The sequence below is a fragment of the Brassica oleracea genome, chromosome C5 (assembly GCF_000695525.1).
Source record: "Brassica oleracea var. oleracea cultivar TO1000 chromosome C5, BOL, whole genome shotgun sequence".
Classification (NCBI taxonomy): Eukaryota; Viridiplantae; Streptophyta; class Magnoliopsida; order Brassicales; family Brassicaceae; genus Brassica; species Brassica oleracea.
The window spans coordinates 35,789,197-35,803,345 of NC_027752.1; the positions used below are offsets into that span (position 1 = coordinate 35,789,197).

Consider the following 14,149-nt stretch of genomic DNA (forward strand, 5'->3'; position numbering starts at 1 on the left):
CGACGTCATGAGGTCGCTCCAAAGCACCTCTCAGAGCGACCTAGCTGGAGCGACCCCGTGAAGTCGCTCGCCATATTCACCCAGTGAAGCGACTTGCCCAGAGCGACGCGCCGAGGTCGCTCGCATCTCACACCCCTCTCGAAGCGACCTCCCAAAGCGACACCCCGAGATCGCTCGCGTCTCTATGGCGAGACGACACGAAGCAATCACCCAGAGACGCGAGAAGGAACCCGGAGCGACCTCTCGCAGCGACACAGCGAGGTCGCTCCCGAAGCCTAGAGCGACTTGTCGGAGCGACGGGCTGAGGTCGCTGCGCGTTTTATTTCTACTCGAACTTGTGATTTCTCAAGGGCCTTTTGGTCATTTCATTATGCACGTTTTTATTTTCTAAACCTATGTTTTAATACTCTGTAAGCCACCACCAGGAGGGATCTATCTTTTGATCTATTGAAAAATACACAAAAACTCTGAAGCATCTTCTGAGTTGGCCACTGAGTAGTTGAACCTTAGGCATTTCCCCCCCGAAAGGTGTTCGAGGAAATGCCCGAGACAACTCTTCTTAGCTTTTAGCATACTTTGCCAAAGACATTTGTTGTTAAAGATGCTAAGATAGCTAATAGACTTGTTAGTAATGATTGCTTTCATATTATTCAACCAAAGACATTTGATGTTTGAGATATGTTAGCAAATGAGCATTCATCTAGACATAGAGCTTGCTTAGAATTGTGTCTAGGCTTAAGGTTGATAGTTTGATTGATCATTTGCCATCCTTAGTTCGACACTTGATCACCCAAGGTCTAATCCCTATGCCCATGAGTTCTCCTTTCCCTTAGTCAAGAAAGTATCATTATGTTATTGCTTTCTAGTTTTAGTCATAGTTTAAAACCCATCTAAATCATTGGTTGCACTTAGATTAAGTGAGTACTTGCATTCTCAGTGCTTTGATATCTCTCAGAACTGGTTCGATATTCACTATACTACAACATTTATCTTAGGAGCCCTGGAAACTCCTAACATCACTCTACATCTTGAAATAATCAAAGAAGTAATGAGTGGAGTGGATACTTGGTCATATGGACTTAACTTCTTTTTTTTTTTAACAATTGTATTATAATATCAAAAGAAATATGAAATCAAAATACAAAAAAAATAGGAGGAGATGAAACAGAATAAACTACTTGAACAAATCTTACAGCCAAAGAGGGAAACCCCTTGCTACGTAGGATTGAAACTTATTTTCCTTGACAACACTATTAGCAATTCAGAAGGCTACAGTAAGGGCTTGTCGTGACTAAATTTCTACTCGCCAACACAAAAAATTGTCAAGCATAGAAGATAGCCTCAGGGAGTAAAATTTTAAGGCCGACCATGCAGCAGGTTTGGATATAGCGCCTACTAGAGAATGGTCTTCACTGGAGAAGATAATGTTGTTAAAATGGAGGGAATTCATACTTTCAATTGCCCAGCTCCAGCTTTCAAAAGAGCCATCGGTTTTGCTGAGAATATTGTTGAAAGATCTTCTCCAATGAAGTAAAACTGATCCATTTGAGTTCCTACGAATCTAAGACGCTCCACATTCAGACCTACTTTTGTTCCAGACAGAACCAATATCACATTTCAACCAAGTAGCAGGTGGTGGCTTCCATCCAAAAATAATTCTTTTCTTCATCTCTAGATCAATTGCTTTCTCTTGATCTTCCAAATTTTTAACTAGAAACCAGTGGTCTATTTCTTCAAAGATTGATCTTGTAAAGTTTGAACCTACTGATAAACTTCCGTTGAAGAGAAAATTGTTCATGTTTTTTCAGATTGACCATAGAATCCAAAAGCCATTCCTTCTGATGATGAGGGGATAGTTTTGATTTTTCTCTATCTGTAGAACATAGTAAATGTTGGAGTAGATGGAGGAGGGGTCAAAACCATTACATGGAGAGGAAAATTACATAGAGCCCATGTTTGTCTTGCAATAGTACAAATGAAAAGGACATGATTATTGATTCTCCTTCTAAGCCACAGATTTGGCAGCGAGTATCAACTCTCATTCCTCAACTCTCATTCCTCTTTCAATAAGATGATCAGCAACAGAGATTGCACCACTAATGGCTTTCCAAAGAAAAATTTTAATCTTTGATGATGTTTTTATAGACCGTATGCATTGCTTGATACCGTTTAGATAATGTTGCGCTTGACCTGATAATAATGCTTCTTTCCTAGCATTTTGTTCTGCAAACTAGTATCCAGTCTTGACAGAATACTCTCCAGAGCATGTATGGTTCCAGCAGTAGAAATCAGAAGAAGAGATAACTGGCTTTTACTTTAGAATAAGCTCTATATCTTGTTTATAGAACAGGTTATCTAGCTTCTGCAAATCTCATAGGTGTGTGTTGGGGATTATGAGATCTGATACCTTGAAGTTTAAGTTTACCAAAATATTCTTCATAAGCTACCAAAATGTTCTTCATAAGAGGGATTCATAGACTTTCCCCGTCAACTAACCAAAGCATAGTCCAAACCTGATATGGAGAGACCATAACCAATCATATGCCTTAAACCTTTAGCTAATAGATCTCTTCCGTGAAGGATGATGCTCCAAGAATTAACATAGCTAATATATGAGGGTCTATTTAACATGTAACTTGGTTAGTTATTACTATATTAGAATTATAGTCTCATATTAACTAAACCTGAAAATTCTTAACATATGACGTAATTCTACATTGAATTAACATCCGTGGAATGTATTTACCCACCAAATAAGCATGTCATTGGTCAGTCAGAATCATAGGAACAATAGTCTTAGAAAATACAAAAAGAGTAGCCGTGTAGAAGAGAAAGCAAACAAATTGTAATAACAAAAACTTTCTACTTGGTTGGCTTATCAGGCAGTATGAACAAATGGAGAAAAGAAAATAGTGAAAGAATAATTTTCTAAAAAAGTCATGAAAATCCACTTCCCAATAAAGTTCTCAGACCATTGTATCAGAGTGGGACACCACATCAAATCCACATTAAAATCAAACAACCGTAAAGAAGCACTATCTTCTTCTTTTTCTTCTTTTTTAATTCCCTCAAACTCCGTATTGCTAGATTTTTGCTAATCTCGTCTTCCTAGTTAAACTAAGATATTACATTTAGGTTAACAATATAGAATAGTATCCTCAATTACCCAAAATCTAGTACCTGAACAGTGTACAGTCTAAACTATCTAATCCAGAACCAAAGTATCATTAATAAAGGAATAATAATACTCCAGGATGGGATTGCTTCCAAGTTTGCAATTATTATGATTAATTATTGTTAATTTTGGATCGTCGTATTTGTCTGCATCAGATTATTAGAAAAAAAAAAAACAACAGTGACGTGGCAATTAGTCTTCCGAACACCGTTTACTTTAGTCAACTCGGGCATGCTCATTTACGTTAAACCTTTCACTGGGAAGCTCTGTTTCAGAATCAGAGTCTTTCTTTGTTTTTACCAAACTACCATGCGATTCGCGGCACCACCGCCGCGTTCCGGCGATATCTCACCTTCTCCTTCGCCAGCTGCTTCACCGTCTCTTTCACCGTATTCAGGAGTACCAGAGGAGATTCTTTCTCCTTCTTCTGACCCTCCTTTACAGTTTAGCCCTCCGTTGATCGCCATGGTGGTGGTTTTAGCCGCCGCTTTTCTTTTCGTGACCTACTCTCGCCTCATCTCCCGCCGATTCCTCTCGCCTCTCTTCCGCCGTTTTCGACGGTGGCGACATCGTCGGCGCCGTCTCCTCCACCTATCCTCTGCTTCAAACTCGTCCTCCGATCTCCGATCCTTTTCCCCTTTCCCTTTCGACTCGTTTCACTACTCCTCCTACTCTCCTTACGGACTAGATGAGTCCGTTATCAAAACTCTGCCTCTGTTTCTCTACTCCGCCGCCTCTTGCACCGGGAAGAGCCTTTCTCCTGCCACCGCGGTGGGGAAAACTCCAGCCACCGCCGTGGACTGCGCCGTTTGTTTGTTGGAGTTCGAGGAAGGAGATTACGTGCGGACGCTTCCGTTGTGCTTCCATGCTTTCCACCTTGAGTGCATCGATGAGTGGCTTCGATCTCACCCTAACTGTCCCCTCTGCCGTACTGCGATTCTCCGATCCGGCGTCGTTGCGACTACCTCGCCGTTCGTTCCCTTGATGGCTCCTAGAATCCGTCCAAGCCTCGACGAAGAGAGTAACGCGATCGTCATCCGCAGCGAAACTCCGCCGCGGAGTAATGATAATTTAAACATAGCCGCGACGGTTACAGACGATCAGGAGATCACAGCGGCGGTGGAAGAGCAAACGCCGGCTATTTCTCGGTTCCGGGAGCTGAAGAGATCCTACTCGTTTGATTACGATAGGGAGGAATCAGCATCAGAGAGAGTGACGATGGAGCCAGCCACGGTGTCTCCGTGGAGATACCGGAGATCCACGTGGAACAAGCAGCGTCAGTCTCCGTTCGGAAACCTGAAATCGAGAGTGTTCTCGTTACGTTACCACAGAAGCGCGAAATCACCGTTTTCGCGGCGGCGATCGGGAGTGTTCTTCCCGATATCAGAGCGGATTCCGGCGACGGGAAGCTCATCGTCGCGGCGGACGAAATCGATGACGAGTCCGAGGTTCTTTAGAACGGCACCGCACTCGTCGAGCCGGTTAAGATGCGGAGATCCAGAGGCACTGTTATCGCCGGAGAGGTGGAGGAGAAAGGACACGTGTAGGCTAGATATGTAAGATGAAAATGGACGGTGGGGATGAAAGGAAGAAAAATTGAAGTGGAAGGAGGGAGGGAGCATTAATGGAATGTGGGGTTTGGCATTAAATGGAATTAAAATCGACGAAACATGCCAGACGGTGAAAGTATTGGAGCTGGTACGACGACGTTCTAACTGTTTTTTTTGTCTGTTGAGTTGTATAGTATTGTCCTCGGAGTTATCAAATGCATTAACGTCCAAATCTGCCCAAGTTATTATAGAAACGGAGTCAACAAACCACACTAGATTTCGTTTCTATAATAACTTTATTTTGTCGGTCGCGCTTATTGCTTTTTTTTTTTTTAATTACGGAATTTTATGTTTGCTAAACTTTTTGTTCATACTACTAATTTTATATTAAGCTGTCGATTAAATTTGCAATTAACAACTGATTATTTTGTTACACTATGGAGAATGATGTTCACATTTTATATAGCTGCCAAAAGTTTTTGATACATGTTATATTAGTGAAAAAATGTGATAATGTCTTCGGATAAAAATAATTTTTATTATTATTGAATTTTTCAAATTACAATTGAATTAAAAGAAAACAATACATATCTTAAATTTAATCGACGATGAATTCGCATGTTTAGACCAAATAAAAATGACTAAGAAGAATACCGCATCCTATAAAAGAAAGACATATATCAACACAATAACTACCATAGAGAATGGAAAATGCAAAGCCTTGTATAATAGGAACATATTATAAGAAAACGTGGACTCAGAATATATATATATATTATCAAGTTGTTTGAATGAGAATGGGTTATCAAATATGAGTATTTGAACAGAAGAAAAACGAAGAACTCAGAAGGCAAGATGAATCTTGTATTACTCAGCTCACTGATTCATACCTGTAAAACTGAATTTCCCCATCTTTCTCTCATTTGTAAAAAAAGAAGAAGCTGAAGCTAAAAAGAAGAAGAAGCTCCAAGGGTTCAAGGGCAAATCATTTCACACATAACTAATGATTGATGACCGGAGATGGAAGAGGTGATGTTGGAGGCTTCATGTCCTCATACCTGCCAAACATTTGAGTCTCTCAGTTCACATAATAAGAAGTTAATAGCAAAGAACACACTTTCAAAATGCTTCTCTATCTCTTTCTCACATTGTGTAAGGTGACAATGGCCTTGGCTTTGGCTGATCAGCTGCACTTTCTTCTGGGGTAAGGGAAGTGTCTGTCACACTGTTAACGGTTTCCGCCTCTGGCACAGAAGCAGATTCAGTCGTGATCCTGCACAAACAACAAGCAAAACCCTGAAGATTGTATAGATTCATTTCTTAAAACTAGACAGGCTTATCCAGTTCTGGTTTCTATATACTTACACACTACCATCAACTGTTTCCACCACGTCATTGCCTCCAGGTACCTCTGAGATTTCTTCTGCAGGTGCTGTTTTCTTGGGACCAGTTGATGCAGGAGTCGGTGAGGTTGGTGGTTTTAGGTCTGCGTAACTGCAAAAAACACAGTGTAAGACTCTTAACAGACCACAGCCGAGTTATATATAGAGAAAGAGGAAAAGTTGTTACGCTGCATAAGGAGAAAGAGGTCTCATTTTTGGTATGGCTGGTGGTGCTTCTGCCTCCTCAGTGACAGTTGTTGCAACTGTTGAGCTTTCACCAGTATCAGAATCTGTTGGAACAGGCGCCAAAGTATCGCTCTTCTGGATACCACAAGCTTTAGGAGTGGGAGATGAAGGTGGTTTTAGATTCTCATAGCTGCACCATAATAAAGCCAAGTGTAAACAAAGCATAAGGCTTTTGAAATTTATCAACCGCCTCCCACATTCATTAATCCAACAGTGATGATACCAATAGAAACTCATAGGCGCATCATAATCAACATCAGTTTAGTGACTCCTGAATATGGTAAAGCCGCAAAGATGACAAGTATTATTTTTTTACCTAGCATAAGGAGAAAGAGGCCTCTCTTTCTTTTCCTCAACTTGCTTCACTTCTTCTACTACTGGGACACTGGTCTCAACAGGACTTTCTGGTGGTGGAACTGCATTAGCCTCAACAGGAACCTGAGTTTCTTCCACCTCCGGAACCTGAGTTGCATCCACCTCCTTAGCTTTGGTGGCACCAAGTGCTGTGGCCGGAATAGGAGATGTTGGAGGTTTCAAGTCTTCATAGCTAATATATATTCACAAACCAGAAAAAGGAACAAGGGAATCAGTCTTATGTCAACAAGTCATTCCAGTAACATGATTGACTTTATTGCCTCTTGAGGAAAAAGTTGTCTTACGCGGCATAAGGAGACAGCGGCCTAGGCTTAACATCTTTCACTTCTGCAGGTGCTTTATCCTCCTTGGGAGCTGTTGGTTCTTTAGTGACAGGCTCAGTAAGGACTGGTGTTACCTCTTTGGCTGCAACTGATTCTTGCTTGACAGGCTCAGCAGGAACTGGTGTTACCTCTTTGGCTGGAACTGATTCCTGTCCACAGTCAAAATGCAGAGAGATAAAGATATCTTATCACAGGAGAGAGATGATCAAGATTAGTAAAAGGAGGGGGAGAAGAACCTTTGGTGGAGGCACATAAGGACGTTTGGAAGGAATCTTTTCAAGAAGCTTTTCAATAGGGGTTAATGGTGCAGTTGTTTCAGCAACCACTTCCACAATCTTAGAGCAAGAAAGTTGAGGGTTCTTAGCCATACAAGCTAGCAATTCTGCAACCTGGAGATCAATCACAAGGAAACAAATCAAAGCTTCTTCCCAATGTGCTCATCACTGAGTCACCGACAAGGGAGAAAAAAACAATACCTGGAGATTTGAGACCTGACCACCAAACAATGTATCATCTAGAGCAAGAGTGAGATTATGAGTCTCCTTGTATGCATCAGTTGGTCTCTCCATTCCTCCAGGCCTAACTATCTGATGAAAATAAGATGCAAAAGCAAAACTCTGAGGTGTGATACAATCCATAAAGAGTATGTGAAACTGTTTGTGTAATCACTATCACTCACTGCGTAGTTGAGACCACTTGCAATCAAGGCTTCTTCAGCTTTTCTCTTCCAGCAAAGAACTCCCCAGAACAGACTTCACAAACAAGAACATGCCATTAAGTTCTAACTGCTTCTCTGACAAAAGAGAAACATTACAGACTTACTTGAGAATGGCAGCGGGAAATCCAAATTTATTGGTCCCTAAGGATGTCACCAAGATGAAGTTATTAACTTTTGCAGATGTTGCTGCTCATAAAACAAACAAAGAGACAACGATGAAACAAGAAAGATAGAAAGAAAGGACAATGAGCAAACTGCTTTGAGAGCTTACCAGCATCAACAAGGTTTTTGGTGGCCAAATAATCAATCCTGTAAGGACCGGTGATATCGGATATTTCTTTCTCGCTAGCACCTATACAGCATATAACCACAGATGCATTCCCCAATGCAGGCTGTATTGAGTCTTTCTTCTCCAAGTCACATTCAACAATCTCAAGCTTTTCTACAGCTGGGCTAAAGACACAGACACTGCCTGTTACCTTTTCTTCTATGACAAACAAAATGGCTGTAGCAAAATAATAAATCAAAACATTTTACTCTTACGTTGAGTTCCTTCATCTGTGTTCATATCCTTAACACTCTGCAAATGTATTTAGGCAAGAGTAAGCTGCACCTCAATGATGACTTATAGTGTTTTAAAATGTAAAGTCATACTTGCACAAGACTTGATGCTCTCTGAGCGCTTCGAACTCCAGCTTTAACTCGAAATCCGAGCTTCAGTAACTCTCTGAATGAATGAGGACAGTGGTAACCAACCAGCATTGGCGAAACAATTCTTGAGACTTAAGAAAAGAAACAAGAAGAAACTAACCTCACAGTTCTAGAACCAACTTTACCCGTAGCACCAGCTACAAAGACAAGGTCTTGTTCCTTTGATTCTAAGTTCGTAGGGTTTGCCTCTGTTACGGCAGAGCTTGCCTTTATGGGAGCTTTGTCTAAACAATGATAACGAAAGAAAGCAATTAACAAAACTGTTTCAATGCAACTTGAAAAAATGAAATGCAGAGGACATCAATAACTAGAGATACAGAACTCATTAGGTTAAACCTGTTGAACATTACCTGAAGCTCTGAGGCTAAGATCGAAGAAAGACCTGGACTTTATAGAATCGGAGTGATTCGTCAAACCAGAAAACCTGACAATCCGATTGTTTTTCCATCCTTGGAGAAGGAACCTTTGTCTGGGAAGGGAGGGTGCTGTTGTTAGAGGTTGCCCTCGGAGAAAACTAGTTCCTTCCATTGCTAGAGAAGAAGCTGAGTTAGTTTTGTTTCTTGTACGTTAATCGAAATTTGTTCTAATTGAATTTTATCTTGTGGATGGACAGAGAGAGAGAGACGAGGAGGTGTGCCACTGCATCCTGATATGATGGGACCTACATAACATCATAAGAGACCAATGAATGTTTAATGGAGTGCTGACATGGCATAGGTTGGTTATCCCATGACAACGAGGGGCATACAAACATCATTAATAAATCTGCTTTACTTTACTACCTATGCACCAAAAGACCATTAGTTTATTTGGTTTCTTGGTCCTCCAATACGCTACCGTTTCTAGCTTCAATTAACGGATCTTCAATCCAGCTTAACCAGCTCTACTTTCACATTATACCCGGTTTGCTTACTCTGCACCAGGTTAGCCTTGGGATTGTCCCTTGCTCCACCAGCTTAATATAATCAACCTAGTCGCAAGAGAAATTATCATGCACAGCTAGCTTCTTGAGAGGACACTTTGGAGCTAGCTGTGAATGTGCCACTCGTTGACTTTGTAAAACAGGATGAGGATGTTTGAATGCCCATCATCTGTGTTTTAAAAGGCCCATGGCGCTCTAAGGCGAGGAGGTTGGAGCCATGCGCCTTGCGCCATGGCGGTCCAAGGCGCTCGCCTTATAGATTGTACACATTCAAACATATAATAATTGTATAGAGAGGAACTTAAAAATGCATTGATAGTTTTCCTAGGTTAGAAGCATGTGTACGTGGTAGCTCTACACACTATAACTGTATGGTTATGTGCAAAAGATAGTTATAGAGTAGTTCAGACAGTTAGAGTCGTGTACAATCTAATATAGTCAGCTATAGCAGTTAGTCATATACACACTAATACAGTCACATATATACTCATTGATAAAATCCAATAACTAAAACAGAGAACTTGAAAACTAAAAATCTAAATTCAGTCTCCAACCCGAAACACCTAAAACTCTATGGATCTAAGCTTCATGTTGTAAGGGTCTTTAAAGGGTTGGTCAGAGTAGTTGTTACATGGTTTTCAAGATGTTTTAAGGGTTTGGTGAAAGTAGTTTTAAATAGAAACTACAAAGCACGCTTTTGAAGCGCTTAAGGCGCATTGTAGTTAAGCCAAAGCCGCATTGTAGTTAAGCCAAAGGCGCAGTATGGCGAGCGCCTTACGGACTTGGCCTCGCCTTAGAGGTCTATGGCAGTGGGACTGTCGCCTTACTGCGCCTTGCGCCTTTGCGCAAAAGGCGATCGCCTTTTTAAACACAGCCCATCATCATCGGCTCCAGTCTTCATTCTTCTATGATGAATTACTTCTAAATATTAGAGTATAAAACGTGCTGGTTACATAGAAATTCAGACAGAAGTGCCTGGTTTGTGTATCTTGGTTTCCCTGCATCATCTTTTTCATCGACTCTCTCGCATATAGAGCATCAATCTAAAATACACATTTTAAGAGCGAGATTTATCATCTATATCATCAAATTCATAAATCATACAAGTCACCAACATCACCTAAAAGTACTACACACTAGTAGTCCTACATCCTCTGTATATGATTATCCTCTATTAACGCGCTGCCAGTCTGAGAAACACATTTCTCGACCCTGGGGTAAGTTTGTGGAAGAGAGACAAAGGCTAAGCATACCATATATACTCTAATATAACTGGTAAACTATAGGAGAAAAGGACCTGCTGCCAAATATATATATATATATATATATATATATATATATATTCTAGTGGTACGACCAAGAACAGGTAACCAGCCGCACAAAGGTTTCTAACAACTTCAAAAACTCAGAATCGAAATGCCACATAGTAGTTGTGCCAAATGTCAGATAACTTATTTTCAGAAACAACAAAGTCACATGAAGTTCCACAAAACTGAAACAACCTAATCTTTGAAAAGGTGCCAAGAGACACTACACTGAACTTGCAAGTGAAACTCAACACCAAAAAAAGAAGTTTGATGATACCCCTTAGGAAGACGAAACAGGGGGAACCGAAGACTCAGACGGAGATTTCGCAGCTGAGAAACTGAGAGCGGCTGCAGCAGCAGCCTGTGGAGAATAGATTCGTGCTTTCTTTATGATTTCCGCAACAATCCAATTCTTATGCTTGCTCAATGGCCTCGAAGGATCCAACTTCACCTGGCATCATAACAGAGCAAGTTCCTTTTAGGATCAGTCACTAACAAGATCCATAAGTCGCACGCTTCGTTAAATGCTCGAGCTCTTGATCAAATGCATCTCAAATTCACTATAAAATCTTTCAAAAGTTGAGGGAATTACTCGATCGCCGATGTTACAGGCGTTCGTCTCGTCGTGAGCCATGAACTTGGAAGTACGCTTGACGTAGCGATTGTAGAGCTTATTGTGGAAGAGTCTATCGACAGCTACCACCACCGACTTCTGCATCTTGTTCGACACCACCGTACCTATCACCGGCTTCATTTTTCTGAGCGGAGAGAGAAATCAACAAGTGAGAATCTGGAGGCCGGAGAAGACGATAGTCTAGGGTTTTATATTGATGGGCTTTTACTTTTAGCCCAATGGATCTGAACCGGATTAAAATTAATATCTGGTAATATAAAATCGAACCGGGATGAGGATAAAGAATCAACGACGGAGTCTATGGCTACTGTAACCGCTTCGCTTCGTCTTCAACCTCTATCATCACTCTCCTCGTCTTCCTCTCCTCCTCCAAGCTCTAGACCTCTCTATCTCAAGTTTAATACCTCGCACCGCGAAAACCTAAGATACCTCTCGTCTCTCGGAGTAATCCCTCAGAATCCAAGACTCGCTCCTCCGGTGGACAACCTCCCTCACATCCTCTCCGCCGTGAACTTCCTAAAATCAAAAGGAATCTCCGACGAAGACTTCCCTCGCCTCGTCTACCTCTGCCCGCAGCTCTTCTCACCGACTTTCTCCATCTCCGAAACAGATCCCGTCTTCGACTTCCTCGCCGGCGAGCTCGGAGCCTCCGCCGCGGAATCCAGAGGACTGATCGTGAACTGCCCCAGCATCCTCCTCTCCGACGTGGAGTACTGTTTGAGACCGACGCTGGTTTACCTCAAGGAGCTGGGGGTGAAGAATCTGAACAGAGCGAGCAAGACGAACGCGCACGTGCTCAACACGAGGGCGGAGAAGCTGAGAGCGAAGATGAGGTTCCTCAAGAGCATAGGGTTTGAGCACGAGGAAGCGGCGAGAGTGTGTGGGAGGATCCCGGCGATATTTGGGTACAGTGTGGAGGATAACCTGAGGCCCAAGTTTGAGTTTCTGGTTTATGATATGGAGAGAGAGTTGGAAGAGTTGAAGAAGTTTCCTCAGTATTTTGGGTTTAGCTTGGGGAAGAGAATAAAGCCGAGGCATTGGCATTTGAAGAAGAAAGGCGTTAGGCTTTCGCTTAGTAGGATGTTGATGTGGGGTGATCACAAGTTCTATTCCAAGTGGAAACCATGATCACTCTTTTGGTTTTCCCTTGTCAAGTTTCTTTTTTTTTTTCCGGGTTCAGTTTCCTAGTCTCATTCGGATATACCGTATTTGTTATGGTCGAAATTGGTTAATAATACTTTTGAGTTCACTTATCCTACTATATAAAAGGGACTAAATCCCTGGTTCCTAAGCCCTGCCACATGGGCAAAAATATTGTGTGCCAATCAATATGCCATGTCACTACCGTTCTGGGCTTTATCCTACTATATAAAAGAGACTAAATTCCTGGTTCCTAAGCCCTGCCACATGGGCAAAAATATTGTGTGCCAATCAATATGCCATGTCACTACTGTTCTGGGCTTTAATCCAACGAATTGGAAACATAATTTTGCCATTTTCATTCTCGGGCCGGCCCAAATCACTCGTGACCGTACAAATATTTGCAAAGAAATGATCAAAAGTTAGGAAGGGTTAAAAACATAGTCTACAAAGAAATATACAACGGTCTACCTCAATTACCAGGCAATCCATTATTATTTGCAACACAATACACAGCATTATCCAAAAATAGGGCAATCGGCATGGACTGGTTAAAATCTGTCAAGAGCTTTATCTTCACCGTTCATCTCCATGTTCAAGGTAATGACAATCACCACGAAGGCATAGATTCACTCCGGCTTGCTTCTCCACCGATTCATCAACGGCGACGTCTCTTCTCCACTCGCTATGAATCTCGTGCTCAACCATCTTTTCCATGGATTTCTTCAAATCCAAATACAGATCTTATGATTCCAAGGAGAACCAAAGAGAAGAGTATGAAGCCTTCTTCTTCTTCTTCGTCTCTCTTAGTAAGTTCTTCAGTATATATTTTGATTTTCATCTACGTTCAAAGACAAGTCTTTGTGATGATCTAATCATATTCTCTATACACTTTATCTTCGGTGCATTTTCCATGAAATCATCGGTTCTGAAAGAGAAGGATGAGATGCTGCGTGGAGGTGGCTAAGGGTCGTTGGCATTTTTACGTTTGTTAACGGTAGCTCCAGAATAGGGGTTTGTTTATACGATCATAAGTAGCCCAGTGACTTTCATAGTTACTCAACAATAATTCAATAGCTTATTATCACTAGCCCAGTTTACAAAGCAGCTTGATAATTGTAATTCAGAAGGAAAAGAACTCATCGTCAGTTGGCTAGAGAATATAGAGATTAAATTCTTCTTCTCGGTTTGAAAACTTGAATCTGATGTCTTGGAGGTACGAAAGAGAGCCAAAGGTTTCCACACATTAAGCACTGATCTTTATGATTTTCTTTTTCCGAAGTTTTTTTTTAAGAAGATTAGTTACAGCTTGTTTAATTTGATTTGTTCTTAATATGTTTCTAAACAATATAAAAAGTAATTTTATTTTGAAAATATAATAAGTTTAGACCTACTTTATATTTTAAAACCAAAAAATTAAATTAATATCTTCTAATGAAAATTCACATATATTAGAACAAAGAAAGTTTAAATGACTTAAAATCCTAATAAAACCAAAATTTTAACTCTCCCTTATTATCAGTTTTGAATCAAAAACATTAATATTATTGAAATATTAATATATTACTTTAACCCAAAACTCTAATAAAACAATTATACAAGTTGTAAATTCACTACATTGTTTCATCATAGCAGGTGTTTCTTTTATGTTTGTAGTATTTTGTTT

At 40.8% G+C, this 14,149-nt stretch overlaps 4 protein-coding genes across 4 annotated transcripts; 2 read left to right on the forward strand and 2 right to left on the reverse strand.

The window, feature by feature from the left end:
* The first annotated feature begins 3,158 nt into the window (after positions 1 to 3,158).
* On the forward strand, positions 3,159 to 5,145 carry LOC106343647 (RING-H2 finger protein ATL65). Its single transcript, XM_013782917.1, has one exon. The coding sequence runs from the start codon at positions 3,407 to 3,409 to the stop codon at positions 4,733 to 4,735; it is 1,329 nt and encodes a 442-aa protein (XP_013638371.1). The 5' UTR covers positions 3,159 to 3,406; the 3' UTR covers positions 4,736 to 5,145.
* A 322-nt stretch (positions 5,146 to 5,467) lies between these two features.
* Positions 5,468 to 9,092, reverse strand: LOC106295797 (protein TIC 62, chloroplastic). Its single transcript, XM_013731782.1, has 15 exons — positions 8,831 to 9,092; positions 8,581 to 8,704; positions 8,424 to 8,496; positions 8,313 to 8,349; positions 8,041 to 8,217; positions 7,874 to 7,955; positions 7,731 to 7,803; positions 7,528 to 7,638; positions 7,288 to 7,440; positions 7,013 to 7,200; positions 6,670 to 6,900; positions 6,295 to 6,483; positions 6,091 to 6,219; positions 5,873 to 5,998; positions 5,468 to 5,783 (listed from the first exon to the last, which is right to left on the reverse strand). Exons 1-15 carry the CDS (start codon positions 9,006 to 9,008, stop codon positions 5,726 to 5,728), a joined length of 1,929 nt encoding a protein of 642 aa, XP_013587236.1. The 5' UTR covers positions 9,009 to 9,092; the 3' UTR covers positions 5,468 to 5,725.
* A 1,693-nt stretch (positions 9,093 to 10,785) lies between these two features.
* Positions 10,786 to 11,522, reverse strand: LOC106343642 (30S ribosomal protein S17). Its single transcript, XM_013782910.1, has 2 exons — positions 11,302 to 11,522; positions 10,786 to 11,160 (listed from the first exon to the last, which is right to left on the reverse strand). Exons 1-2 carry the CDS (start codon positions 11,461 to 11,463, stop codon positions 10,990 to 10,992), a joined length of 333 nt encoding a protein of 110 aa, XP_013638364.1. The 5' UTR covers positions 11,464 to 11,522; the 3' UTR covers positions 10,786 to 10,989.
* Positions 11,523 to 11,621: 99 nt separating this feature from the next.
* LOC106343641 lies at positions 11,622 to 12,596 on the forward strand. Its single transcript, XM_013782909.1, has one exon. The coding sequence runs from the start codon at positions 11,644 to 11,646 to the stop codon at positions 12,469 to 12,471; it is 828 nt and encodes a 275-aa protein (XP_013638363.1). The 5' UTR covers positions 11,622 to 11,643; the 3' UTR covers positions 12,472 to 12,596.
* The last annotated feature ends 1,553 nt before the right edge of the window (positions 12,597 to 14,149 follow it).